The sequence below is a fragment of the Aethalodelphis obliquidens genome, unplaced genomic scaffold, assembly GCF_003676395.1.
Source record: "Aethalodelphis obliquidens isolate GAN/ISIS:26980383/991018 unplaced genomic scaffold, ASM367639v1 scaffold31, whole genome shotgun sequence".
In the NCBI taxonomy this organism is placed as follows: domain Eukaryota; kingdom Metazoa; phylum Chordata; class Mammalia; order Artiodactyla; family Delphinidae; genus Aethalodelphis; species Aethalodelphis obliquidens.
The window spans coordinates 17,124,271-17,148,173 of NW_020837975.1; the positions used below are offsets into that span (position 1 = coordinate 17,124,271).

The following is a 23,903-nucleotide window of genomic DNA, read 5'->3' on the forward strand; positions in this document are numbered from 1 at the left end:
AGGAGGGGGAGAGGAGGGGAGGAGGGGGAGAGGAGGGGAGGAGGGGGAGAGGAGGGGAGGAGGGGGAGAGGAGGGGAGGAGGGGAGGAGGGGGAGGAGGGGGAGGAGGGGGAGAGGAGGGGAGAGGAGGGGAGGAGGGGAGGAGGGAGTTAGAAGATGGAGGAGGATGAGGGGTAGAAAGGAAGAAAGGAGGGAGGGAGGAAGGAAGGAAGAAACAACAACAACAGGAACCGCAACAGCAAAACCACAAACAACAAAACAAAAGGAAGAAGATTCAAATACAGACGGAAACTCTTCCACTGACATTCAGATAACATTTGCCAAACTCTGAGTAACTTTGGGGTCCCCTTATTCACTAAATATAACTTTCCCCAACAATTTTGTTATTAGATTCTCCTGTCATTCCCACCAAACCCCATAAAACCAAGGTTCAAAGTTCCTATCGTGTATTACAGACCAGTAACGCTTTATCTTTTAAGTTAACTTGACCAAACACAAAACTCATTCATTAACTACATTTTATCAATTACGCCTTACTAATCTTAGTATTCTGCCAAGGTTTACACTTTCCTCACTGAAGCCAAAATCTTCCTGAGATTTGTGTCTGGCTTTAGTATTTCTCTCAAGCTTCAAACCAAAATCCCCTCCCTCTGGCTCTTTGACACGCCAGTGTGGAGTTGGTCCTCTCACTAGGCTACAGGTCCAATCCTGGCTACAGCAGATTAGTTAGAAGGAGCTCGTGGCAGGATAATGGCCATTCCCTAAGAGGGGACTGCAGTGCTCACCACACTGATATTCAGCTGGGGTCTGTGATTTGCTCTGATCAATAAAATGGGAGAAAAATAAAACTTGAGAAATAGAAAGGCTCTGGTCACCCCAACCCCCAGTTAGAAAAAGGTTCTCTGGCAGTGGGAAGAAAAGAGGAAGGGGAAATAAAAGAGAGGTCAGAGGGGAAAGGGGAAATGGTGGCAGCATGATCTCAAGGGGGCTGAAAGAGGAGAGAGATGAGCATTTGAAGACGCCCAGCCTCTTCTCCATCAACACCTTGCATTAGCCTCAGCCAGGGACCAAAGAGGAGCCAGCCTGGTGCCCTTGCTGTACATCTCCTATGCTCAGGGGCCGCACTAGCTGTCCTTACGGCTGGCATAGGACGAACACGTTCCTTAGCGGCAGTCAGCACGATCACTGTTTATCAGTTAGCAGGTGAGATCTCATTTGAGCTCCGTGGCTTTTTTTCAGCCAAGTTTGACTTGCCTTGTGTGGAGAATCCCCTGTCCTGTTCTCTACCACCAGCATGTCTATGCTCACAGCACTCTTGAGCCCCAGGGGCCCCTTCAAGCTCGCAGGATGGAGCTAACTGGTAAGGGAAGGTTTCAGACTTGGGACTTGGGTGGACTCAACACACCCAGCCTGAGATTTTCCCTAAACTTGTGCCATGATCATACATACCTTTGTTAACCTTGAACTTACTTCATTGCTCAGTCTTTTGGTTTGGTAGCTGTCTTTGGGCTCGTGTGCCTACAAGTGTCTCTCCCGCAGTAACTGATCTTTGGCTTTGCTTGCAGGTTCCACTGACTGGAATGAGTACACGCAGTCATTTCTTTTCCTTCCATGCCCGTGGTCAGCCCAGTCCCGATTCTATCAGCCTTCATTGCCTCCCAGGTGTTTCCCTTCTGCAAATGAGCTTTTTTTTTTTTTTAGAATAAGAATTGGAGAGGAGTTAATGAACCTCTGGCCACTTAACAATCACAACTTTGCACTTGCACTCTCTTCTTGACTAGACCAGAATCTCCTAGTAAAGAAGAAAAAAAATAGAAAAAAGATTGTTCTGGGGGTTCACAGGCAAAGCCTCTGGTTTTTCCACATCAGAGGGTAGTAATTCTAGTGCCCGCACTCCAACCCATCCTGTTTTCAGCTTCTGAAGCCAGTGCTTGTGTTATTATTAATTTGGACTAAGTGGATGCTTAGCAACAATCAAAAATACTGAATTAAATATAAAACTACTTTCTGAAGTAGGAGCTCAGAATTACAAAAACAAGATCATTGGGACCCATATAAACAAGTTCTGGAAGACCCATGTAAGAAGAACATAAACATTTGAAAAGTATATAGAGATATCTCGCCATCTCATTGGTTGATGGATGAAATACAGAAAATCAAATCAAATTAAATTTTAATCTGCTTTAAATTCATTTTGTTTCATTTCATTTTATGGTATTTGCACTCCAAACTAAGAAAACTTAGTTTAGTTTTCTTCATAGCATGGTAACAGAAATAATTTTCAAGTGATGTTGAAGCTTATTTAAATCTGATTCCAAGGACAGCACAGCATTTCAATTATGTTACACAATTCTTATGTAAACATAAAGTGTTGGTTATTTGGCAGAACTAACAATCCCAAAATTTTAGTGGTTTAACACTGTAAAACTTTATTATGTACTGTCTTTTTTTTTTCACATCTTTATTGGAGTATAATTGCTTTACAATGGTGTGTTAGTTTCTGCTTTATAACAAAGTGAATCAGTTATACATATACCTATGTTCCCATAGCTCTTCCCTCTTGCATCTCCCTCCCTCCCACCCTCCCTATCCCACCCCTCTAGGTGGTCACAAAGCACCGAGCTGATCTCCCTGTGCTATGCGGCTGCTTCCCACTAGCTATCTATTTTACGTTTGGTAGTGTATATATGTCCATGCCACTCTGTCACAGCTTACCCTTCCCCCTCCCCATGTCCTCAAGTCCATGCTCTAGTAGATCTGTGTCTTTATTCCCATCTTACCCCTAGGTTCTTCATGACCTTTTTTTTTTTTGTCTTAGATTCCATATATACGTGTTAGCATACGGTATTTGCTTTTCTCTTTCTGACTTACTTCACTCTGTATGACAGACTCTAGGTCCATCCACCTCACTACAAATAATTCAATTTCGTTTCTTTTTATGGCTGAGTAATATTATGTACTATCTTTACATTTCAATGCGCGTTGGGCTGGGAGGAGGTCACGCTTCTCTGCACAGTCATTCAGCAACCCAGACATCTTCCATCCATGGCTCCACCATCCCTGAGGGACTCAGAGCCATTCACTGACACCCTGATGGAGGAAGAGAACAAAGTGGTGCACAGATGGTTTTTAATAGGCCTAGAAGTGATGTATCAATTTTGTCCACATTTCATTGGCCAGGACTTAGTCACATGGCCACGCCCAACTGCAAGGAAGGCTGGGAAATGCAATGCTGCTCTGTTCCCAAGAGGAAAGGAACACAGTTGGGAAAAGTTTCTGAAGGTGTCAGTGGAGATTGGAAATGGCTCAGCAAAGGAAAACCAGAGATAACAGAAAGAGGCACTTGTATGAAGGGAAAAGACACAAAGCAAGGGCTCTGCAGTTCCTACTTTTGCCTTTCCAGCATGAAAGAAGATGTGGATCACAACATTAAAAAAGGCTGAGGGCAGCTTCAGATGATAGAACTGCCTTTGCGTTCTAGAAGACGTGGATTTGACGCCCACCACTGAGGGGTGACACGACTCTTCAGCCACTCTTGGATTTTGATAGCAGCAGTTATTTCAGCATCCACTAAGGTTAGTGAGGGTCTATTATTTTCTATCATTTTCTGCTTTTAAATGTATTCATTTAATCTCATAATAAGGGTGCATGCCCTATATTTCAGAAAGTCCCAGTAAGATGTGTTGTATCTCTGTGTGTGTGTGTGTGTGTGTGTGTGTGTGTGTGTGTGTGTGTTGGTGGGGGTAATGGATGACTGTTTTTTTTTAATTTTAAAAATATATTTTATTTAACCCAAGGTACCCAAAATATTATCATTTCAGCATGTAATCAGTATAAAAATTATCAATGAGTTATTTTACATTCTTTTCTTAATTTAAAATAATTTATTTAAATCAATAATGGAAATAATAGTATTGAATGCCTTTTCAAAATCCATTGAGATGGTTCATTTTTTCCTCATATTTGGTCTATCAAAGTGATGTTTTATTTCATTAGCTTGCCTAATATTGATCCATTCTTTTCTTCTTAGATAAAAATCTTCTCAATTATGGCAATGGATGACTGTTGAAAAGACAGGTGAAATATACTGATAGGAAAAATATTTAATAGAAACTAGTTGCCTGGGAGAATAAGGTTGAATGTGCTTCCCCCCCACCCCCCAGCTACACTCTCAAGCCTTATAAATGCTAGTCATTGCTGACTGGTAGCTGTTTTGTTGGAAATGTAACCAGATTTTGCAGCATTTACGACACTTGCCGTCTATCACACATTGAGTCGGGAGATTGATCCTGTGGGTCCATGGAATGTTGATGGAGTTCGGTAGATATTTTCAGCGTGAAATCACAGAAGCATCTTGATAACAGGGCTAGCAAGCTAGACAATGTGAATGCTTTTTATTACTGTTTAATTCTCCTTCCTCTGATTATGTTATTCCTCCCAATGATGGCAGTGATAGGAAGTGTGAAAAGATTTAGGGAAAACAGATTTTTCAAGTAAGAACTAAAAAGGGCACGAAATCATCCTCTTAGTACACAACACTGCTGCATGAGATTTAAAAGGTCTCAGATATGTTTGGGCTTATAAAGTACTGGAAGAGATGACTGTCTACTTGATGCTTAGATAGAGGTGGGGGGATTTGAAAGCCTTCAACATAATATCTGAAAACTCTGTGTGACTCACTCCTTTGAGGGAAAGCACTGACAGTTGACTATGGAAGAGGAAGCTAAGACAGTTAGTAGCACAGGTCCTGGATCCAAAATGCCTGGGCCGAACCCTGGCTCTCTGCCTCCTCCCTGTGTGACTTAGGAAATTACTCAACCCTTCTGTGCCTCAGTTTCCTCTTTCGAAAAATGAAGATACTGTTAGTACCTATGTCATAGGATTGTAATAGATACATCATATTAGAAGGGCTCTTGGGAGGGAGACAGTCTAACTCCTAATAAGGACATTCTTGAGGGCAGGGTGTGGCTCTCCCTCTTTTTTTTTTTGCCCAGTGCCTGGCACTCTCTTGGTTCATTTTTAGTGATGAATAAATGAGTGAACCGATAAATGAATGAATGGATGAATATCCTCAAAAGTAGTTTCTGGCTTTCCATGAAGTCATCTTGCATGACATATTATGATATAGGAAAAGCTCAGCAAAATCTCAACATGTAGAGTCTTTCAAATTGGATTGTGGTTTGGGGGCTCATCTAGAAACATTTTTATGAAGTGTACTCCATTTATGTTTCAGACCCTGACCTATGGAGGATAATGCCTTACTTTTTTATTTTGGACTTGTTTCTCCTTTTGGACCGATGACAAATTAACACTACATGGGAAAAGAATGCTGAAAATGCAACTCAGAGGCTAGACAAGGTTTTTTGTCTTGTATGTTGGGTTTTGGTCTTTATCTCCCCACAAAGAGCATTTTCGTGGAGAAGAAGGTTCCAGGATTCACTGTGGCCTCTTCCACAAGAGAAAGAAGGGGAGATAGAAACCTTGAAAATTTAAGTTAGAAAAGAACTGAAGTGTTCACAGCAAGCTGGCCGAGGAGAATATGAAGTACGTGGGGCTCAGGTATGAGCCTTGTTTGCCTGAAACTGCAAGGAAGGGTCAGGACAACTGTGACAGGAAAAGCAGAGGGCGGTGCTTACAGCTACTGGAGAAAAGCACAATTGAGTTTCCCCGGAATGACAGCTAGACATTTCCTAGGTCTAACAGTGCTGAGAGCTACAGTGAAAATTGAAGCACAGGGGCGGGGAAGTTGATCCAGACATGTCTTTATCATGGTTGAATCTCGTAACTGTATGATACTTGATAGGCAACGGAGTTCACAAAGTGAATCGTCCTAAACACTAGGGTAAGGCAGCTATTATCATTATCCCTGTTTTATAGGCTAGGAAACTGTGGCCAAGAGAGGTCAAGGAGTAAGAGAGCTCATAAACGCATGAGCCAGAACTGGGATGGAGAGGTTTGAGCCTAGAGTCAGGATTCTTCCCACTGCTCCAAGCTACTTTGCCCTTCATCCCCTTTATGACAAAAGATTCAGAAAGGCCTATAGCTGGGGCTTATTTACTCCACAGAGTCTGCCTTCAATAGGCACCTACTAATGCAATGTTTATTGCACAGCCGTGTGTGCAGAGCAATCAGAGGACATGAGGCATGTGGAGGGTCTTGTGGCTTCCCTAGTCTAGGCCAGCCTTCTCATGCTGCAGAGGAGAACAAAAGGCCCAGAAGGCATGACTCAGCTGTGCAACTGGGACTCAGTTTTAGAGCTTTTGCTTCTAAGCCCCACTGTCCAGTCCAGGAAGGCCCTCCCTTCTTTATCCTGGGCTCTCTCCACGAGACAGTGGATGATCTCTGTCGAGGGCTGCAAAGAAAAACATTGCCTTGCAAGCTCTTTTTCTTATGTGAAAACTCTGCTTCCATTTCTTTTGATGGGTAAATGAACTGAAAAGCAAAATGCTCTTTCCTATTTTCACCAGTGTAAGCAACTATACAGCAAGCATCCCTGGTGTCTTAGCCAATGTCCTCAATAAAGTATTGTAAACAATTTCAGGATGCTTATTTTATGAATTAGTTTGTCACATTTCTTGGAACTGAGGCCCCAAATCAATATTTCCTTACTGAGTGTCGTTCTTATTTGTTCTTCTTGACAGAAGAAAGGTAAAGCATGGAAAGTGCTTACACCATGCCAAACACAAAGACTCAATTAATGTATGTTTATTTTTATTATTATTAGCATTAACTTATTATGATCTGTAACTCATGGTATCATTATATCAAGGTATATATAAACCTCCAGAATGCTCTAATCTAGCAATTTAACTATTCTCTTTGTTCTTTTCTTTGCTGTACCAGAAAAATGGAATGTAACTTTCTCATCACTTCCTGGAAATTTTTAAAGTTTAAGCCATTTCTGTCCTTAAAATTTAGCTAGGTTGTGAGTTTTATGAGCCATCAAGGCCAATTCTTTAAGAACAAGTAGAATTGAGTTTCGGGGACACCACAGTGAAGCTTGGTCCCTAGGCTGGTGAGGGGTGAGATGGCCGAGCCCTGGAGACCGGAGTCTGATGGAGATCTGAGACCCAGGGAGTCCAGGCAGAAGGAAACACAGGCTCCAAAGTCCTAGCCATGCTGAGCGAGGCACAGAAAATGCAGGAAGTTATGGGATTTCAGTGGACAACAACATTGCTGACGAGGAGCACTTGCCCATTTTTCTAAGCACCAGATATCATCCCTAATTCTACTCTGAAGCTTGGGAGGATAGAGGGCCTCCGAATTAATTATTCGTAGAGAATTTACAGCTGGCCCAAAAGAACAGGGCCTCAGAATCAAGAATTGTGATGCTTTACAGAGTATTTAAAAAGTTGCATGTTGCGCCTTGAGTTCTAAGAGTTCAGCTTATCACACTGATTATTTTTCACAACAGCCTTTTTCCTTTTTTTGGCTGTACCACACACATCTTGCGGAATCTTAGTTCCCTGACCAGGGATTGAACCCAGGCACTCAGCAGTGAATACGTGGAGTCCTAACCACTGGACCACCAAGGAATTCCCCGTAATAGCCTTTTAAAAATAGTCTTTACTGAGCTATAATTGGCATAACACAGAGCCACCCATGTAAAGTGTCATGGCTTTTAGTATGTTCACAGAGCTGTGCAACTATCCCACAGTCCATTTAAAACATTTTCATCACTCCCCCAAAGAAACCCTATGCCCTATAGCTATCACTTGCTCAATCATCCCATACCCCAGAGCCCTAGGCAAACACCACTCTACTCTCTTTCTTTGTGGATTTGCCTTTTCTGGAAATTTCGTATAAATGGTATCATACAATATGTAGTCCTTTGTGTCTGGCATCTCACTTAGTGTAAATTTTTCAAGGTTCATCCATGTTGTAGCATTTATCAGTACTTCATTTCTTTTTATTGCCGAATAATATTCCACTGTATGGAAACACTACATTTTATCTATCCATTCGTCTGTTGATGGACATCTGGGTGGTTTCTACGTTTTGGCTCTTATGAATAGTGCTGCTGTAAACATCTGTGTAAAATTTTGGTTTGAACATCTGTTTTCAATTCTCTTCGGTATATACCTGAGACTGGACTTTCTGGATCATGTGGTAACTCTGTGCTTAACCACTCGAGGAACTGCCAGACCGTTTCCCAAAGCAACTGCACCTTTTACGTTCCTGCCAGCATTATGAGGATTCTAATTTCTCCATATCCTAACACTTGTCATTCTGATGATAACCATCCAGGTGGGTGTGAAGTAGTATCTCATTTTTATTTTGATTTACATTCCTCTGACAGTTATGTTGAGTATCTTTTTATGTAATTATTGGCTATTTTTATGTCTTCATCAGAGAACTGTCTATTCAGATAATTTGCTCACTTTTAAAATGGGTCATCTTTTTATTATTGAGTTGGAATAGTTCTTATGTATTCTAGGTACAAGTCCCCATTCAGATGTACGATTTGCAGAATTTTCTCTAATCTTGTATTAGTCCATTTGGTCGCTAGAACAAAATACTATAAGTTGAGTGGTTTATAAACAACAGAAATTTATCTCTCACAGTTCTGGAGGCTGGAAGTCTGGGATCAGGGTGCCAGTACGGCTGTCCTCTGGATGGCGCATGGCTGACTTCTCCCTGTGTCCTCACATGGCGGAAGGGGGTGAGGGAGCTCTCTGGAGCCTCTTTTATAAGAGGCACTTGATAAAGGGCACTAATCTCATTCACAAGGGCTCTGCCCTCGTGAAGCTAATTACCTCCCCAAAGCCCCACCTCCTAATATCATCACCTTGGGCATTAGGTTTTTAACCTATGAATTTGGGTGGGGGGGATGGACACACATATTCACACCATAGCACAGCACACATAGCACACTTTTCACTTTCTTGATGGTGTCCTTTGAGGCAAAGATGTTTTTAATTTTGATGATGTCCAGTTTATCCTGTTGTATGTGCCTCTAGTGTCATATCTCAGAAAACGTTGCCTACTCCAGGGTAATGAAGATTTATACCTATGTTTTCTAGGAATTTTCTAGATCTTACAGTTAGTTCTTTGCTCCATTTTGAGCTTATTTTTGTCTATGGTGTGAGATAGGGGTCCATCTTTATTCTTTTGCATGTGAAAATCCAGCTGTCCCACACATCGTCTTCTGAATTAAGAGTATAGTATGATGTTTAACTTGTGAAGAAACTGAAGCTCAAAGATCTGAACTGATTTGCTCATTATTATACGAAACTGAAGGACAAAGCTAGAATTTGAACTTGTATCTTCCCACAGCACAACAATTATTCTTTCTTTTATACAATAGTTTCCTACCTATCCCCTACTTCAGAGAGCTTTGGACATCAACTGGATTTGTTCCAGTTTTGAATTGCTGTTTTCTTTACTTTTAAAAGTGGAAGAAAATAATCTCTGTTAAACTAGTTAGTTCTGCTATGGTTAGACTCATGTGTTAATGAACAGATAAGGAATATTACATTAGATGTGATGGAAAATATTTAATGCAATCCATGAATCAAATTAATTAAATACACAATGGCTGGTTAACAGATTGAAGGGGAAAGAATAAATCCCTGGTTGCTTTTAGACAAACATTTCATATTGAGGTGATTAAATGAAGGGAGAGAGCAATTTAAAATAATAGTCCTGATTACCATTCAATCGAGCAACATATTCTAATAGAACTAAATATTTTTCCTGTTCTTATACTTTTGTATAAGAAATTATTAGTGATCTAATAAGACTTTTTTTATAAAACAGAAAGAAAATTTCGGTCTTGATGATAGAGTTGGTTAAAGTCACCCAATCAATAATATTATGTTACTTGGTCTGTACTTAGCATGGCTCGACTTTGTACTGGAGTACGAATTCAAGCCATAGCAACCTTAAAGAGTGGGCCTTATTTGCTTCAGTGTAGTCCCGAGGCTTAAGGAGAGGAGTAACTTGCAAAAAGCCTCACAATCAGAAAATAGTGGAGTTGGATTTTGAATGCAAGTTATTGGATATCAAATTTTCTATACTGAACCTCTACGCTCTATTCCCTATAATTACCTCATACACAGTAGGTGATCAACATAAACTGGCTGTTATTGTTTAACGTCTCTTACACGAGTTAATAACCTATGTGACTCACTTAGAAATTATTTTGTGTGGGAACCCTTTTCTATTTAATAAGCCAATTGATGGCTCAGAAAATAAAGGACAGCAGCCAAAATATAATTTTGACTGCAGTGTTACGACCATAAAAAATGTTACTGCATAGCATATCCGTGAAGTCAGTTTAGTATAATCCACTGCCACCCTTGAGCTGGAATGCAGCACGCTGGAACTGTGTATTCCTCTGAAAGATATGAGATTAAAGAAGACTAAAGGCAAAAAAAAGAAGAACAGGAACTAGAGAATTCCATTTCTGAGGCTGTTCGGATAGGCTAATTTATGCTGTGCTAGCAAACATCCATGTCTCTTGCTCACGCTGTACAGCCAGTGCAGACAATGGGAAGGGCTCTCTCCTCCTCACTGACACTCAGGGTCTCAGGCTGATGGAGGCTCTGCCTTCTTGTTGCTGCATGTCTCCTCCATCGCAACATCAGGGGACGAGGGAAGTAAAGACAATATATATCCTGATGTCCTTCTTCAGCTTGGAATCGCCACTCATCATTCTACTTATATCCCATTGGCCCAAATTGGTCACATGACCCCGTGAAACTGTCAAGACACTGCGAAATTTGGGGAAGCACCTAACATTCAAGGTTTATCTAGTTCAGTGTTTTTCAATATGTGCTTCTTTGACCCCTAGGGCTCTGCGGAGGTGTGTAATGCATTCTGCAAACAATGAAGTATACTCAACTAAATGCTGAATTGGATCTATCAGCTTTAATCTGCTTTTGTCCTGGAGATCTATAAACTAATGTGTTGTAGGAAGAAAAGTTTTGCTGCCAAAAGAAGTTGGGAATTTACTCATTTGTTCCATTTTTTCTGTCTTCAAAGAATCATTCATTTAAACCACCTCACCCAGAGGGTTGTCTTCGCTAGTCGTGGAACATCGAACAAGTGCACATAACATGACATTTCTCCCACTTGGATTTCAGCTTCTTAAGCAGCAAAGCCAGGATGTTAGGCTGATCTCTCTCCTTCTGTATTATGATTCTAACATGTTCCCCTCCAGCAATGACAGCAATAAAAATCAAAGGGGAGTCTACAGGCATCTGAAGTAAACATCACTCCCCTTCCCTTAAGTGCTTTTCAAAATAATTGTTCAACGTCTCTTACATGAGTTAATAACCTTCCCCAAAGGTTATTTCTTCTGCAAATTCCAAGTCACCTGAAGACAAAGCTTGAACTAAGACTGTTCAGATTTCATCTAGTTCCTGTCTCTGCCAGAAGAGAAAAATCCATATATATTCCTTACTCTATGGCCTACTGGGTCTCTAATGACCAGGGCTATTTTTGTGAAGGAACAAGGTAAAACACTGCTCAAAAAAAAAAAAAAAAAAAAAAAAAGCTCATTGCTGTGAATAGACAGTGCATGCTAGAATATAGCGTTAGAATTTATAACATTTGTTCAACATTTACATTTATCTGCCCTCACTAAAAAGATGCATTTTGATCAGATATTTTTCTTCAAAGAGTGAATGGCCCCCTCTCACATCTGCTAGGTCTCATCCTAGGCTGGTCTACTGCATAATTCTCACAAGGAGGGGGCGGTATTTGGGGGCTTCCAGAGAAGGAAGCTGAGGAGGAAGGAAACTGGCATACAACAGGAGTCCTTTTCCATTTGTAATGTAGGTTATACAACGAATTAGACACTTTTTCCCTAAGACTTAAGAGAGAACCCAGAGTGTAGATTATGATGACAACAAAGTCAATGGTGCTGTCTCTTGTGGGTAACAATTTTCTCTTTAAGAAGGATGTAGCACTATTTAGTGTTATGAGGACATGCTTTGGGGCCAGGCTCCCTGGGTTCAAATCCTGCCTCTGCCACTTCCTAGCTGGGTGACCTGAAGTATGTCACCCAGTCTCTCCAAGCTCGATTTCTGTCATTTGTAAAACAGGGATGATAATAATAGAAACCACCCTGACACACTGGATTATTGTGAGAATAAAAGTGGGTGAGTGAAATGGGCTTAGCAAAGTGCCTGACTCACAGTAATTGCTCAAGTGATAGAAGCTCACATTATTGGTTTCTAGAAATGTAATAGGCATCTTATCAGGAAAATAAATAGTTTATAGAAGTTGTACCCTTATCAGTAACCACCCATAGCCATTAATTAAAATACCAAAAAATAAGATTTAAAAACTAACAACAAAACTCTAATAAGTTCATTTTAATTACCCAAACCCAACATTAATGGAGAAATATGGGGACATTTATTCTAAAAACGTTTTGAAAACAAAAGATGCTATGCTGATGAAAGCCAGGTGTCATGGTCCACTCCTGTGTGGATGCTCTCAGAGACAATCCCAGGCTCCTGGCTGCTTCATCAAGAGATGCGGGGCCCCCAAGAGCAGGATTCATCTGCATTTCCAAGTGCTGTCCAGGGCCCTCCTTCAGAGCAAAATATGTAGCTAGACCTCTACTACTCTACTTGGAAAGTTAAGCAACTGTGGAGGATTACTTCCTGCTATGGTCTGAATGTTTGTGCCTTCCCCAAGTTCACATGTTGAATCCTCCCAAAGTTGATGGTTTAGGAGGTGGGGCCTTTTGGAGTCGATTAGGTCACGAGGGTGGAGCCCTCATGAACGGGATGGTTATTCTTATAAGAGACCCCTCACCCCTTCCACCGCGTGAGGACATAGAGAAATGACTGACTATACCAGGAAGAGGGTCTTAGTAGGACTCAACCATACTGGCACCTTGACCTTGGTCTTCCCCACCTTCAGAACTGTGAGGAATAAATTTCGGTGGTTTATAAGCCACCCAGTCTATGGTATTTTGTTACAGTAGCCTGAATAGACTAAGACACTTCCTTTTTTTTCCACATTAAAATCTTGAAAGGACGTGCCTTTTCATGAGTACGAAACTCTAACTAAATGCTTACACTTACGTTTCAGCAGGTGACTTCCTAATTTAAGTTTTAATGGCCCCTCCTTCCACATTTCCTGCTTTAATTACAAGTTTCCAAGGGCACCACCATTTAGTTCTGCAATTCTGTCAGTAAATACGTGAACTCTTCCTTGTTTCAGGCTGCCAGGTAAAAATGAAGTTATAATTTGTGCCCCTGCCTGTTGGGGGACAAGAGAAGAAAGAGGGTTACTATTAATTATTACACATGCCATGACGGCTACCTGCACAAGGATGTTCTGCATATAGGTGAACTCACATTTGTATTAAGACATGATCAAAACTACACTGAGAATTCCATGCTCGTCACCTAACCAGCGCTCCAGCCACCCGTCACGTGCCCACGCTTGAACGTGGTCCCCCCACCCCTCATTGCTTGTCCTCTGAAATAGGCGCTAGGACATCTACCTTGATAACGTAACTCAAGTATGGTGTATTCTTTCCGATCCCTTATTTCTGCCGCCTGGGAGCACGTCTCAAATCAATTATCTGCACTGCACACAAGTCTGTCTCAGACTCTGCTTTCTGGAAAACTCAAGTTAACACATATAAATGTATACCAATGTATGTATTTTTACATATATATATATATATATATGAATATACATTATATTAATATACATAATATAGAAACCCAGGCTAGGGAAATAAAAAGAAATAGGGACCTCCAAGTATATTCATCTCACCATGTATCATTTCAAAGGTCAGTAGACCTCCTCCATCTGCACTGTTTTTTTAAAGTGCATGAACTTGTCAGCTAAGGTTCATCCTTACCAAGCAATAATAAGGAAATAAACACTGACCCGAGGGTCTGCAAATTCAGCTCAAGTGTTTATTATTCGCAAATACAGTGTATGGCTGTGGGCCTCAGCTGCTTGGGGGAGAACAAGCCTTCCCTGGGAACACACCTGCCATATTTAGAAGAACCGGCCAGGTAGTTGTCTGCCTTTCTCAGATCTCCTGTGGATTCTAAGCTGCTTTCTTTAGCCCCTTCAGTCTCCAGACCTCCGCGCCTGCTAAGCTACGCTGTAAACTGCCAGCTAAGCTTCAAAATCACTGTATTAGTCCCGGAGAGTTAATGCATTCCAAAGTACTTAATTTTCTCCTAGGGAGTCATCTGCTCGTTGGTAGGAAATAGATGACTAAGCAATCGTTATCCACCCCACCAGATAATTCTCGCACAGGGGAGCAAATAATCCAGAGGACAACATGCACTCCAAAACTTACTTATTGTGAAATCAAGGAGGCAGGCGGCATTTCATTGACTGTTAGAGGACAAATCATGACATCATCGATCATGCTGTTATTAGTATCATATATTTTCCCTGAACATGATAGGATTTCTTTTCTGGATTTCATAGTAAGTGTTTCAGGCAAAAGTCTTAAGTAATAGATTGAAAAGTTGTTATTTGCCTTGACACATCATTTAATTTGAGTTTCTATAAATTAGGAAAAATATTATCTCAAACTACAATTACAAACACCTTGAGTCAAAGGAGTCCTTTTATCTTAACTAAAATACAAATCAGTACACCAATCAACATAACATATATTGGGTATGTCCTATAGAGAAGGTGCTGTCCTAGGCATAGCTGAGTGTAGAAATGAGTGTCAGACATGATCCCTGACCTCACAGGTGTTAGAAAGCTATCATATTATTCATACTTTTAGTGTTAGACATGTTGAATAAAGAGTTATATTAATAGCGGTTTAAGAATTTCAATTGCTAGAGTTAAGAATCATATTAAGAAAAATAGAAAATTTCCAGAAATCATTATTTAATACTTTTTAGAGTCTAAGACTTTTAGCCTTTTGCAAAATAGAAGTTTAAGTATGTCGTCTTCACAGTAAATTTAATATAGTAAAATTTTCATTCAAGTGACATTATTTCTATTTAAAGTTTTGATACAGTAATGCATGAAACCAAATTCCAACTTCTTAATAAGTGCCTCTTTTTTGGATCATGGAAACATTTTCTATAAACCCTGTATTGGGATCTCTATATCAATAGATATAGAGTGATGTCAGATTCTTGGTCTACTCGTGAGATACCAAACACACATCCCATCTGGACCTTGTCTTGAACTAAATCCTTAAACAAAATTAAGTGATACGTTTCAGTCAAACTCAGGTCTCGGTGCTGCCAGGCTAGAGGATGGGGGGCAGTCACTCCTCCAAGAAGGCCTTGGCCCTCCTTAGGCCCAGCAGACGTCATTTTCTTTGTTTAAACTGAATTCGGCATTGTCCTTCCGGCTGCTGGACACCCACCAAATGGAGAGAACTCTAAAAGCAGAAATGCAGAAAATATAGAAGTTAAGGGACATAAGCCAACAGTTTGGACCTAAAGTTTATTCAATGTGATTGTTCCTGAAACGTACAGAGTTTAGGTTTGGAAGACTGGAAGGTTTTGCTTGATGAGTTCTCCATGGCAAGCATCAATTTTAGCCTTCCGTTCAAGGGACAGCAAAGGAGGCAATTCCCTTATTCTAATAGCAGCCTCTTCACAGTTTCACATATCCCAGTGCTATGGGCCTGCCACCCACCTTTCACTTTATATCCGGATAAAGAGGATACCCTTTAATAAAAGCTCTTTCTACATTCCTGGCCCCCAATCTGTGACACTTCGTGTATAATCGCTGGGTGAGACCTCTATGCCACATGTTATAGATGTTCATAAGATAACATGGTGTTGGTGGTGCGAACCACTATTACAGGGGACCTAAGATCACAATTTTCCATAAGGATCTTTTGTGGTTCCAGATGTTCTTGATACGTTATGTTATGTCTTGGTTATGAACAAGGGGTGAATGCGTGTGGGGTTTTGCTCTTCTGGCAAGTATATTCCTTTGGGGGAGCTGGTTTCCAAGTCCTGTGATTTCCCTGCACTTGACAACAGAGTGTCTGGAACATGTCCTGGCAACTCATCCCCCTCCTACAAGAGCTTGGTAACTGGAAGGTCATTTCTTGTGTTTTTTGATCACCTGCTTTCTTCACAACTTGGTAACGTAAGTCCAATAATTAAATAATTTTAATTGATCTTTCTAAAATAGAAACTGTGAAATGAAATGCCCTTTGAGATGAGAATTCTCTCAGACTTGTATTTTTTACAAACTGAAGTAACATTTCTTTGAAAAATATTCTTAGTAGGGTCCAAACAGAAATAGGATGTATGTTTTTAAAAAAAAGTATAGGGGCTTCCCTGGTGGCGCAGTGGTTGAGAATCTGCCTGCTAATGTAGGGGACACGGGTTCGAGCCCTGGTCCGGGAAGATCCCACATGCCGCGGAGCAACTAAGCCCGTGAGCCACAACTACTGAGCCTGTGCGTCTGGAGCCTGTGCTCCGCAGCAAGAGAGGCCGTGATAGTGAGAGGCCCGCGCACTGCGATGAAGAGTGGCCCCCGCTCACCGCAACTAGAGAAAGCCCTCGCACAGAAATGAAGACCCAACACAGCCAAAAATAAATATAAAAATAAATAAATTTAAAAAAAGAAAGACCTAAAGAAGAAATACATGGTGAATATCTTCAAAAAAAACTAAAATTAAAAGAAGTATAATAAATACAACTAATAGAATTCCTAGCTAGGAAGAAAGTGCTGGGAAAAATCCTGCCTAAGGATCTGGTCAAAATGATCTCCAGAGTTCGGTGTCACATGGTTTTGACAAATGACATCCTTCTAATGTGAAAAGGCATTCCTGTGTCTTCTTGCTGGTGGGAAAATAGTTCGATGCTGAGTCAGTCGTGGGCAAAATTGTGACATCTAACTCGGAGGATCAGAAACTAGTATTTGGTGCCTGTAAATCCTGGCCTCAATCTTCATTTTGCCAACAAAACTGTACTCAGAGGAAAACCTTTGTGAAGGGTGTTTTGATTTCCCTTTCATCATCAGATTTTGAGAGCTCTTTATCACTGTTGCTCGTACTCAAAATAGCAGTGTAAAAGAAATCAAGGCAAAGTGCTGAAATGTGCATATTTGTGAGTAATATAATATTTTCTGTGTCATTTATACACTTACAGAATTTCTACTGAAATGTCACCCAAGAGTTTATCCCTCCATATATTAGCCCTTAATAATCAAGAGTAAATCATAGCACAGAATGCTATGTGAATAGCCCTGAGGTTGCAATACTTAATTTCTCCACTTCACCCTCAGTTTAAATAACACCTTTTTATCCAGAGTTTTCAAAGGGACTTCTAAACGTTTGGAATTAAATGGAACTTTCCCTTGTTTCCTAGGACAGTGGTCCTCAAAGTGAGGCATCAGCAGTACCCAGAACTTGTCAGAAATAGAAATTCTCAAGCCCCTCCCTAGACATACTCATCAAGAACTCTAGGGCTAGGGCCCGGGATTCCATGTTCTAACAACCCCCCATCCCAGGTAATTCTGATGCTCACACCAGTGTGAGGGCCATTGGTCTAAGAGAACAGAACCACAGCAACACAGAGGAGTTAAATGATTGAGATATCCAATGGTCAGAGGTCAGAAAAGGTCATGGCCTTTTCATTTATGTTCACTGTTTCTACTGTGGGTTAATTTCCTTTGTGCCATTGCTTTCCAAATGGACTAAGGGTTCTGACTTGCCTCGAAAACTCACGGTTCACTTTTGGACCCAGAGACATGCCTTTCTAGGGAAACAAGCCCAACATCAAGGCCATGTCTATTTTACCCTGGGAAAAGGGTTAAAATTGGTAAATTCATTGAGGAGCTCCTAACACTAAGTGGTGGAAATGCTACTATTAGGTCCTGGTCTTGTGATAATGGGGCACATAGAATTGACCTGGAATTAAGGGAATATCTTCTCAGTCTGCAGAGATCATCTGTTAAGATGAGTCTAAGTGAGGAAATCAGTCAGCTCATCCCCAGTAATGAAAACCAAAGAGTTAGAGTTCATATCAAATTTGAAAGTCATGCTATTCAAAATTCTGAAAACACTTACCTGTCTTGGCAATGGGTCTAGAAGACTACAGTCATAATAATACAATATTAAAATAATAAATATTTGAATCTCCAACAGAGCCAGCCACCTGAAAGAAAAAGAAAATAAAATTGGTGCTTGGTTGTAAAAGATGCATAAATATCTACCAATAAAGAATATCTATAAATTACACATATTTCACAGCAAATGTGCTCTTCTTTGCAATATAAACTTTTACTATTAAAAGGATAGAGTAAAGAAGGGTAGTTGGGATGATCACATTGCTTTAAAATGTATGTAAAATGCTTAGCCAGTGGAAGCACTTAATGAATGAGATCCCAGGTCTCTCTCCTAAGTTTTATATCCGTCCTTTCTAATACGGTAACCGGTAGCTACATGCGGCTGTTATTTAAATAAATTTAAATTTATCAAAATAAAACATTTCAGTTCCTCAGTTGCACTCACCACATTTTAAGTGCTCAATGGCCGTAACTGGTTACCGGCCACCATACTGAACAGTACGTATTTAGAACTTTTCTATGATCACAGAAAGCTCCATTGGACAGTCCTGTCTGATCTAGACCCTTATTGCCCACTGGAAATTACCGCCTAAATGTTCTGTAGGCACCTAAAATTCCCCATAACTACCAAATTTTTTCCTTTTGTAATCCTGCACTCAGTTCCCAAGTTTTTTGATCATAATAAAATGTTTGAGCACACTCTACAATATATTGATAACCATTTATTTATAGATTGTATAGCATACAACCGTATTATTGTCGACTTTGTAGACACGTATACATAGAAATTTAAAAACCGAGAAAAGTGTAAATGGAATTCTGCTACATCTCCTGGCATGCCAGTGGGTTGTTTTGAGCTCTCCTTAGGGAAGGCAAACCATTTTAGGGGGAATGGTCCCTAATAAGTACGATTGGTCCAACATCAGAAAACTGTTCATCATCACAGACCCAATCCGCTCCATTCCCCTTTCTGTCCAGTTAGGCACCGAGGTGTTTTATCTTCCAAATGTTTCCCCGGTACCTCTCCTTATCCCCTATCTCCAGTCCCTCCACTGCTCCCCAGTGTAGGTCTTCGTCATCTATTTATGTCCTGGATTCCTGAATCACCTGGGTTTCCAGATTGGTTGCTTTGTTTCCAGTGTCACTTCTCTCCACTCTATCCTTCACTCTCCCACTAGAGTAAACTCTCTAAAACAGAAATCTATCACTGTTTCCTCATTTTACACACACGCATACATACACACACATACCACCTGTCAATGCTTCTCATTTCCTTCCAAATGCCACAGGGAACACCGCCAGCCCTTGAAGATCTGCTCCCTCCCTATTTCTCCAGACTCTTCTCCCCCATAGCTCCTCCTTGAAACCCGTGCTCTTGCCACCTGAATGGCGATGTTCTCTGTTGCAAGCCCTTCCCCTGCCTGAGGCTCAGTTTCCACTGGAGGCATTCCCTGGTCTCTTGCTTCTGGGCTGAGGTGTCCCTCCTCTCCATTCCATGGCTCCCAGTGCACATTTCAGCCTTTGCATCTACTGCACTGAACTCTGATTGCTTATTGGCCATCCCTCTCCTGGGGTTATATTGTTGGGCCTTAACACAGTGCAGAGGGCTCTGCTGATGCCTAATAATGTTGACTGAATAGATGAATAGATGATGGAAGGTGATGTCTCCATAAAGCAGATTCAATTTCCTTACCTTTCCATCCTTTTCTATGCTTCTGTGGCACTTTTAACATCCCTCAACTAACACCCTTATCCTACAAGCCCACTCTATTACAGTTAATTGTTTTCATGTCTGTCTCCCCTTATAGACTACCATCTTCACAAAAGCAGGAACCATGTCTTATTTATCATTGAATCCTCAATGTTTGTTGATTGCATGAGTGAATGAATGAACATGAATGATCTGCTATTCATATCAGATAATTAGATTTGCTTCCCGCTGGTATTCTTGAAACATCTTGGCTATATTTTATTTCAAATGAAATCTGGACCACTCCAGGTGTTGTTAGGACCTACTTGGATACCAGATCAATTCTTCACGAATATTTGTGATGTAAATTTAATCCTGCCTACTTAGAAATGCTAAAGATAATTCATTCCAACTGAGTGTCAATGTCCATGAAATACAACATCCCAATCTTTACTGATTCAGATCAAAGTTAGCAGCGATTCCAATAAAAAGCAATTTTGCTAATTTGCAGGTTCAGAATCTCTCACAACTAAGTTTCTGTCACACTTCTAACAAATTAGGATGTCCACTTCTGGCCATGATGGTTGTCCTTAGGACTTGAGCTTTTCAAAGCAGCCCGTGATGGGCACACCATGTCCTATTTCCTTAAGATATATCCAAATGTTTATTCTTCAGATTCTCTACAGAATGACTGACTATCACCTTAACCTTATGGGCACATTAAAGACTTCATTTTGTTCTGTGAGACAAGCCATTAGACAGTTTTAAACAAATTTGACTTAAGTTTTAAAAAGGATTATTTGGCTGCTACATTGAGAATAAAATATAACGTGCTGCTAGAAGACTGATTAGGAAGCCATTATAATCTTCCAGGCAATGGAAAGTGGTGACTTGGACCAGGATGACGGAATAGTCATGGTTAGCGTCTGTATATACTTTGTAGGATGGCTGATGGCTTGCATGACAGATGTGGAAAACGTAAAGAGTCAAGGACGACTCCAAGTTTTTGGCCTGAGGAAACGCAAGGATATAGCAGTGGGGAAGGCCGATGGAAGAGCACTTGCGGAGCTCGCTTTTGGACCTGTTCAGTGCTGCTGGCTCTAGACAAGTGCCTTGGAGACATCCAGTGGAGATGTTGAGTGGAGGCTGGGGATGAGCCTGGTGTTTGGGTGGGGATTCAGTCAGGGCTGGAGGTACAAGAGATATAAATACAGAGTCATCACTATTCAGACAATTATTGAAAGCCAAGGGATAGGATGAAGTCACTTAGGGAGCAAGTTAAATAGAAAAAACTAAGTAATCTGAAGAGAGAGCCCTGGGGCAGCCCAAAATGTGGAGGTTAGAAATGTGAGGAAGGTGAGCAAAGGGGCCTGAGAAGAAGTAGCCAAAGGGGTAGGATGATGAAAAGAGAGTGATTATCTCCAAAGTCCTGTGAAGAAAGCGTTTCATGGAGACCGCGAATTCCGTATCTAACGGGAAAGGCGGCAACGAGTACCCACACGTAAAATGAAACATGAACATTCCCGCTTGCATAAAACAGCCAGTCCTTCTCAGTCCTTAGCACCCTTCCTGGAAGTAAATTAGATGAGCTCACTAAACTGACATTTTGTGCTTGGTAGAATAAGCAGTGACTTCCCGATACTCAGCGGTTACCTGGCAGCACTAGAAAAGTGCTTGCTAATTTTGCATTTGTGAATTACAAAACAGTTTTTGGATGAAGGTTCTCCTTTATCCAAACAAATCCTATTTTCTTAGAACTCTGTTTTCAGCCCTTCTCTAACTTTAGCTTGCCATGACGGGAGTGCTTCTCTGAACTCAGCCCCCTGGGGAAAAGGTGGCTGGCATCCTTCCTCTCCAGTCCCTGGAGGAGAGGCACTGCGGCGATAAGGACAATGGACCATTTGGCAGGGTAGGTGGGGCTGTTCCAGGGAAGAAGTCCCTCCACTCAAGAGGGTAACCAAGGCACAGACTTGGAAGGGGCCACGGAATGCCTAGGGGCCTGCAAGCTGTCTACTCCCTGTAGAAGGTGAGGTGATGAGAAATGGAGTGGACCGAGCAGGAAGAAACGAGGAACTGGCTCATCGAGGGGCTTGAGTGTGTCGTGTGACAGTGTTGGGACTTTGACCCTGAAAATACAACAGACCTTGTGAATAAAGTGTACTGAAAAATTATACTTATATGTGAAAATGAAGCTTCTTTAAGCATTATTATACATAAGAGGCCCTCAATGAATATTTCCTCTATCACGCAAATAAGTCATGTAAACAAGAAATAGTTCCTAAGCTATTTAAGAGCACAAGTTGAACTATTTTAGAAACATTACGCATGTTTTGATTAGAAATAGAGCTAATGTTTATCAGTTCATTAAAATAGTTTTCCACTAGAACCTGTAAGCATTTCCTTAACTAACTTTAGTCCCTGTGATATTCTTAAAAATCATAAAACTGAATTTCCTTTAAGGTAAAACTATAGTTCAGGCTTTTGACCAACTAATACTGTGTGCATGGTGAGGCTTTAGTATTTTTCTTCTTTTATTTTTGAGGGTTAAGTTAGTTCAGTTATTAAATTAGTATTAGTTATTGAAATAGTATAACTATTAATATTACATTTACTATCATTTCTAAACATTTTGATATTCTGGTTAAAAAAAATAAGATGAGTTAATAATACAGATAATAAAGTAATATGTGCTAAAACTCTTATTTTCTCCAAATCCAAATATTTGGATATTCTAGCAGAATTACCTAAATTATCCACGAAATAAAGTTAATATTTTTGCAATGGCAAAAAATAAATTGTGCTTTCAAGCCTTTACCAGGTTACTGAATTTTGTTCGATGTCTAAAACATCAGGGACTAACACATACGTAACTGTGACATTAAAAGCTCCGTTACTCCAAAGAAAATGAGCTCATAAATCCGTATCTTTACAAAAGCGCCTCAGAAGCAAGCTGAGCTGTGTTCATGCTAGGAATGTTTTCTTAATACTTCTAATGTCAAAACAGTGAACATAATGAGGCGTATTATTTATAATATGTATTTTTTACACTTACAAGAACATTACACATCTACAAATAAAGCTCATTAAAATATAAACATGCTGAAAATTCCTTAAATGCTGAGTACTTGTGTGTTTTCCCCATGTGTAAATAAATGTTCAAGCTACACAGAACACCAAGTCCTACAAAACCTGGCCTCTACCCTCACGTTGCTAGTAATGCACATGGAGAGATGGGAAAGGTAACAATGTAAGATACATGTGGAAACAGAAGGGCTTTGGAGATGTGGGGTCTGGAGCAAGCAGTGTAACCCAGAGTTGACCAACTCTATGTGGAGGTGACACCTGAGCTAGACCTGGATGGAAGGACAGGCTTCAATAAGTAGACATGTTGAGTAGGGGCATTCCAGACCCAGTATAGAGTGAGAGTGAGGGGAGGGATGGGCACGGTAGTCAGGGGACAACTGGTAGACCCTCTGCGGTGGGCATTCCCAGATGTGCAGAAAGATGTATTTGTGTCAAATTTTTGGAGGGTCTGGAGTCCTAGGCTGATGAGTTTGGCTGGCAGGCAGTGGTGCCAGAGTCTTAACAAGAAAGTGACAATTAGAGCTAATTATTTAAGGAAAATTCATCTGTATGTAGTGAGTGAGATGGATTGAAAGAAGAGATAATACAGCTGGGGGAAGGGTAAGAAAATGATGACATCATCTGGGGCATGACGACCTGGTTTAGGAGGTGGGAGTAGACACCTGGGGGCAGGCCGAGAAGAGGGAGGAGCAAAGGGGGCTCCAGAAGCCCAGGCCTAGGAGATCAGTGAGACATGGAAGAGAAACCGAGAGTACAGGAGGAATGCTAGGGTGAGCGGTAAGTAAGGACTTTAGTATTAGATGTCTGGATTTTGAGACTGAATCCCTTTTTAAAAGAAAATCTCTCTCTTTTTTTTCCTACTAGACGTCATCGAGGGCAGTGCCAGCATGGGCTGGAAAACTGCCACTGTTACCAGGAGCAGGGGCTCTGAAGTATATTCCTAGTTGCTACCAGCTGCAGCTTATGAAAATAGAATGGTCTTGCCCTGGAATTCAGAGAAGGCAGCATACAGACATACTTTCACAGGCATCCTTCATTGAAGCATGGCTATTCAAGTTAAAGGGGAAGTACTTTCCCCACAACCTCATCCCCTTTAAGAAATCTTATAGGAAAACAAAAGCCTATAAGACAGGAGG

At 40.9% G+C, this 23,903-nt stretch overlaps 1 protein-coding gene across 1 annotated transcript in view; it reads right to left on the bottom strand.

The window, feature by feature from the left end:
• CYP39A1 (cytochrome P450 family 39 subfamily A member 1) overlaps positions 1 to 23,903 on the bottom strand; it is an 85,685-nt gene that overhangs the window by 3,679 nt on the left and 58,103 nt on the right. The window contains exons 11-15 of the mRNA XM_027127439.1: positions 17,995 to 18,082; positions 13,468 to 15,342; positions 13,043 to 13,220; positions 2,969 to 3,089; positions 1,470 to 1,672 (exon numbers count right to left, since the gene is read on the bottom strand). Coding sequence (XP_026983240.1) covers positions 15,271 to 15,342; positions 17,995 to 18,082 — 160 coding nt within the window. The 3' untranslated portion in view covers positions 1,470 to 1,672; positions 2,969 to 3,089; positions 13,043 to 13,220; positions 13,468 to 15,270. The remainder of the gene's footprint in view (positions 1 to 1,469; positions 1,673 to 2,968; positions 3,090 to 13,042; positions 13,221 to 13,467; positions 15,343 to 17,994; positions 18,083 to 23,903) is intronic.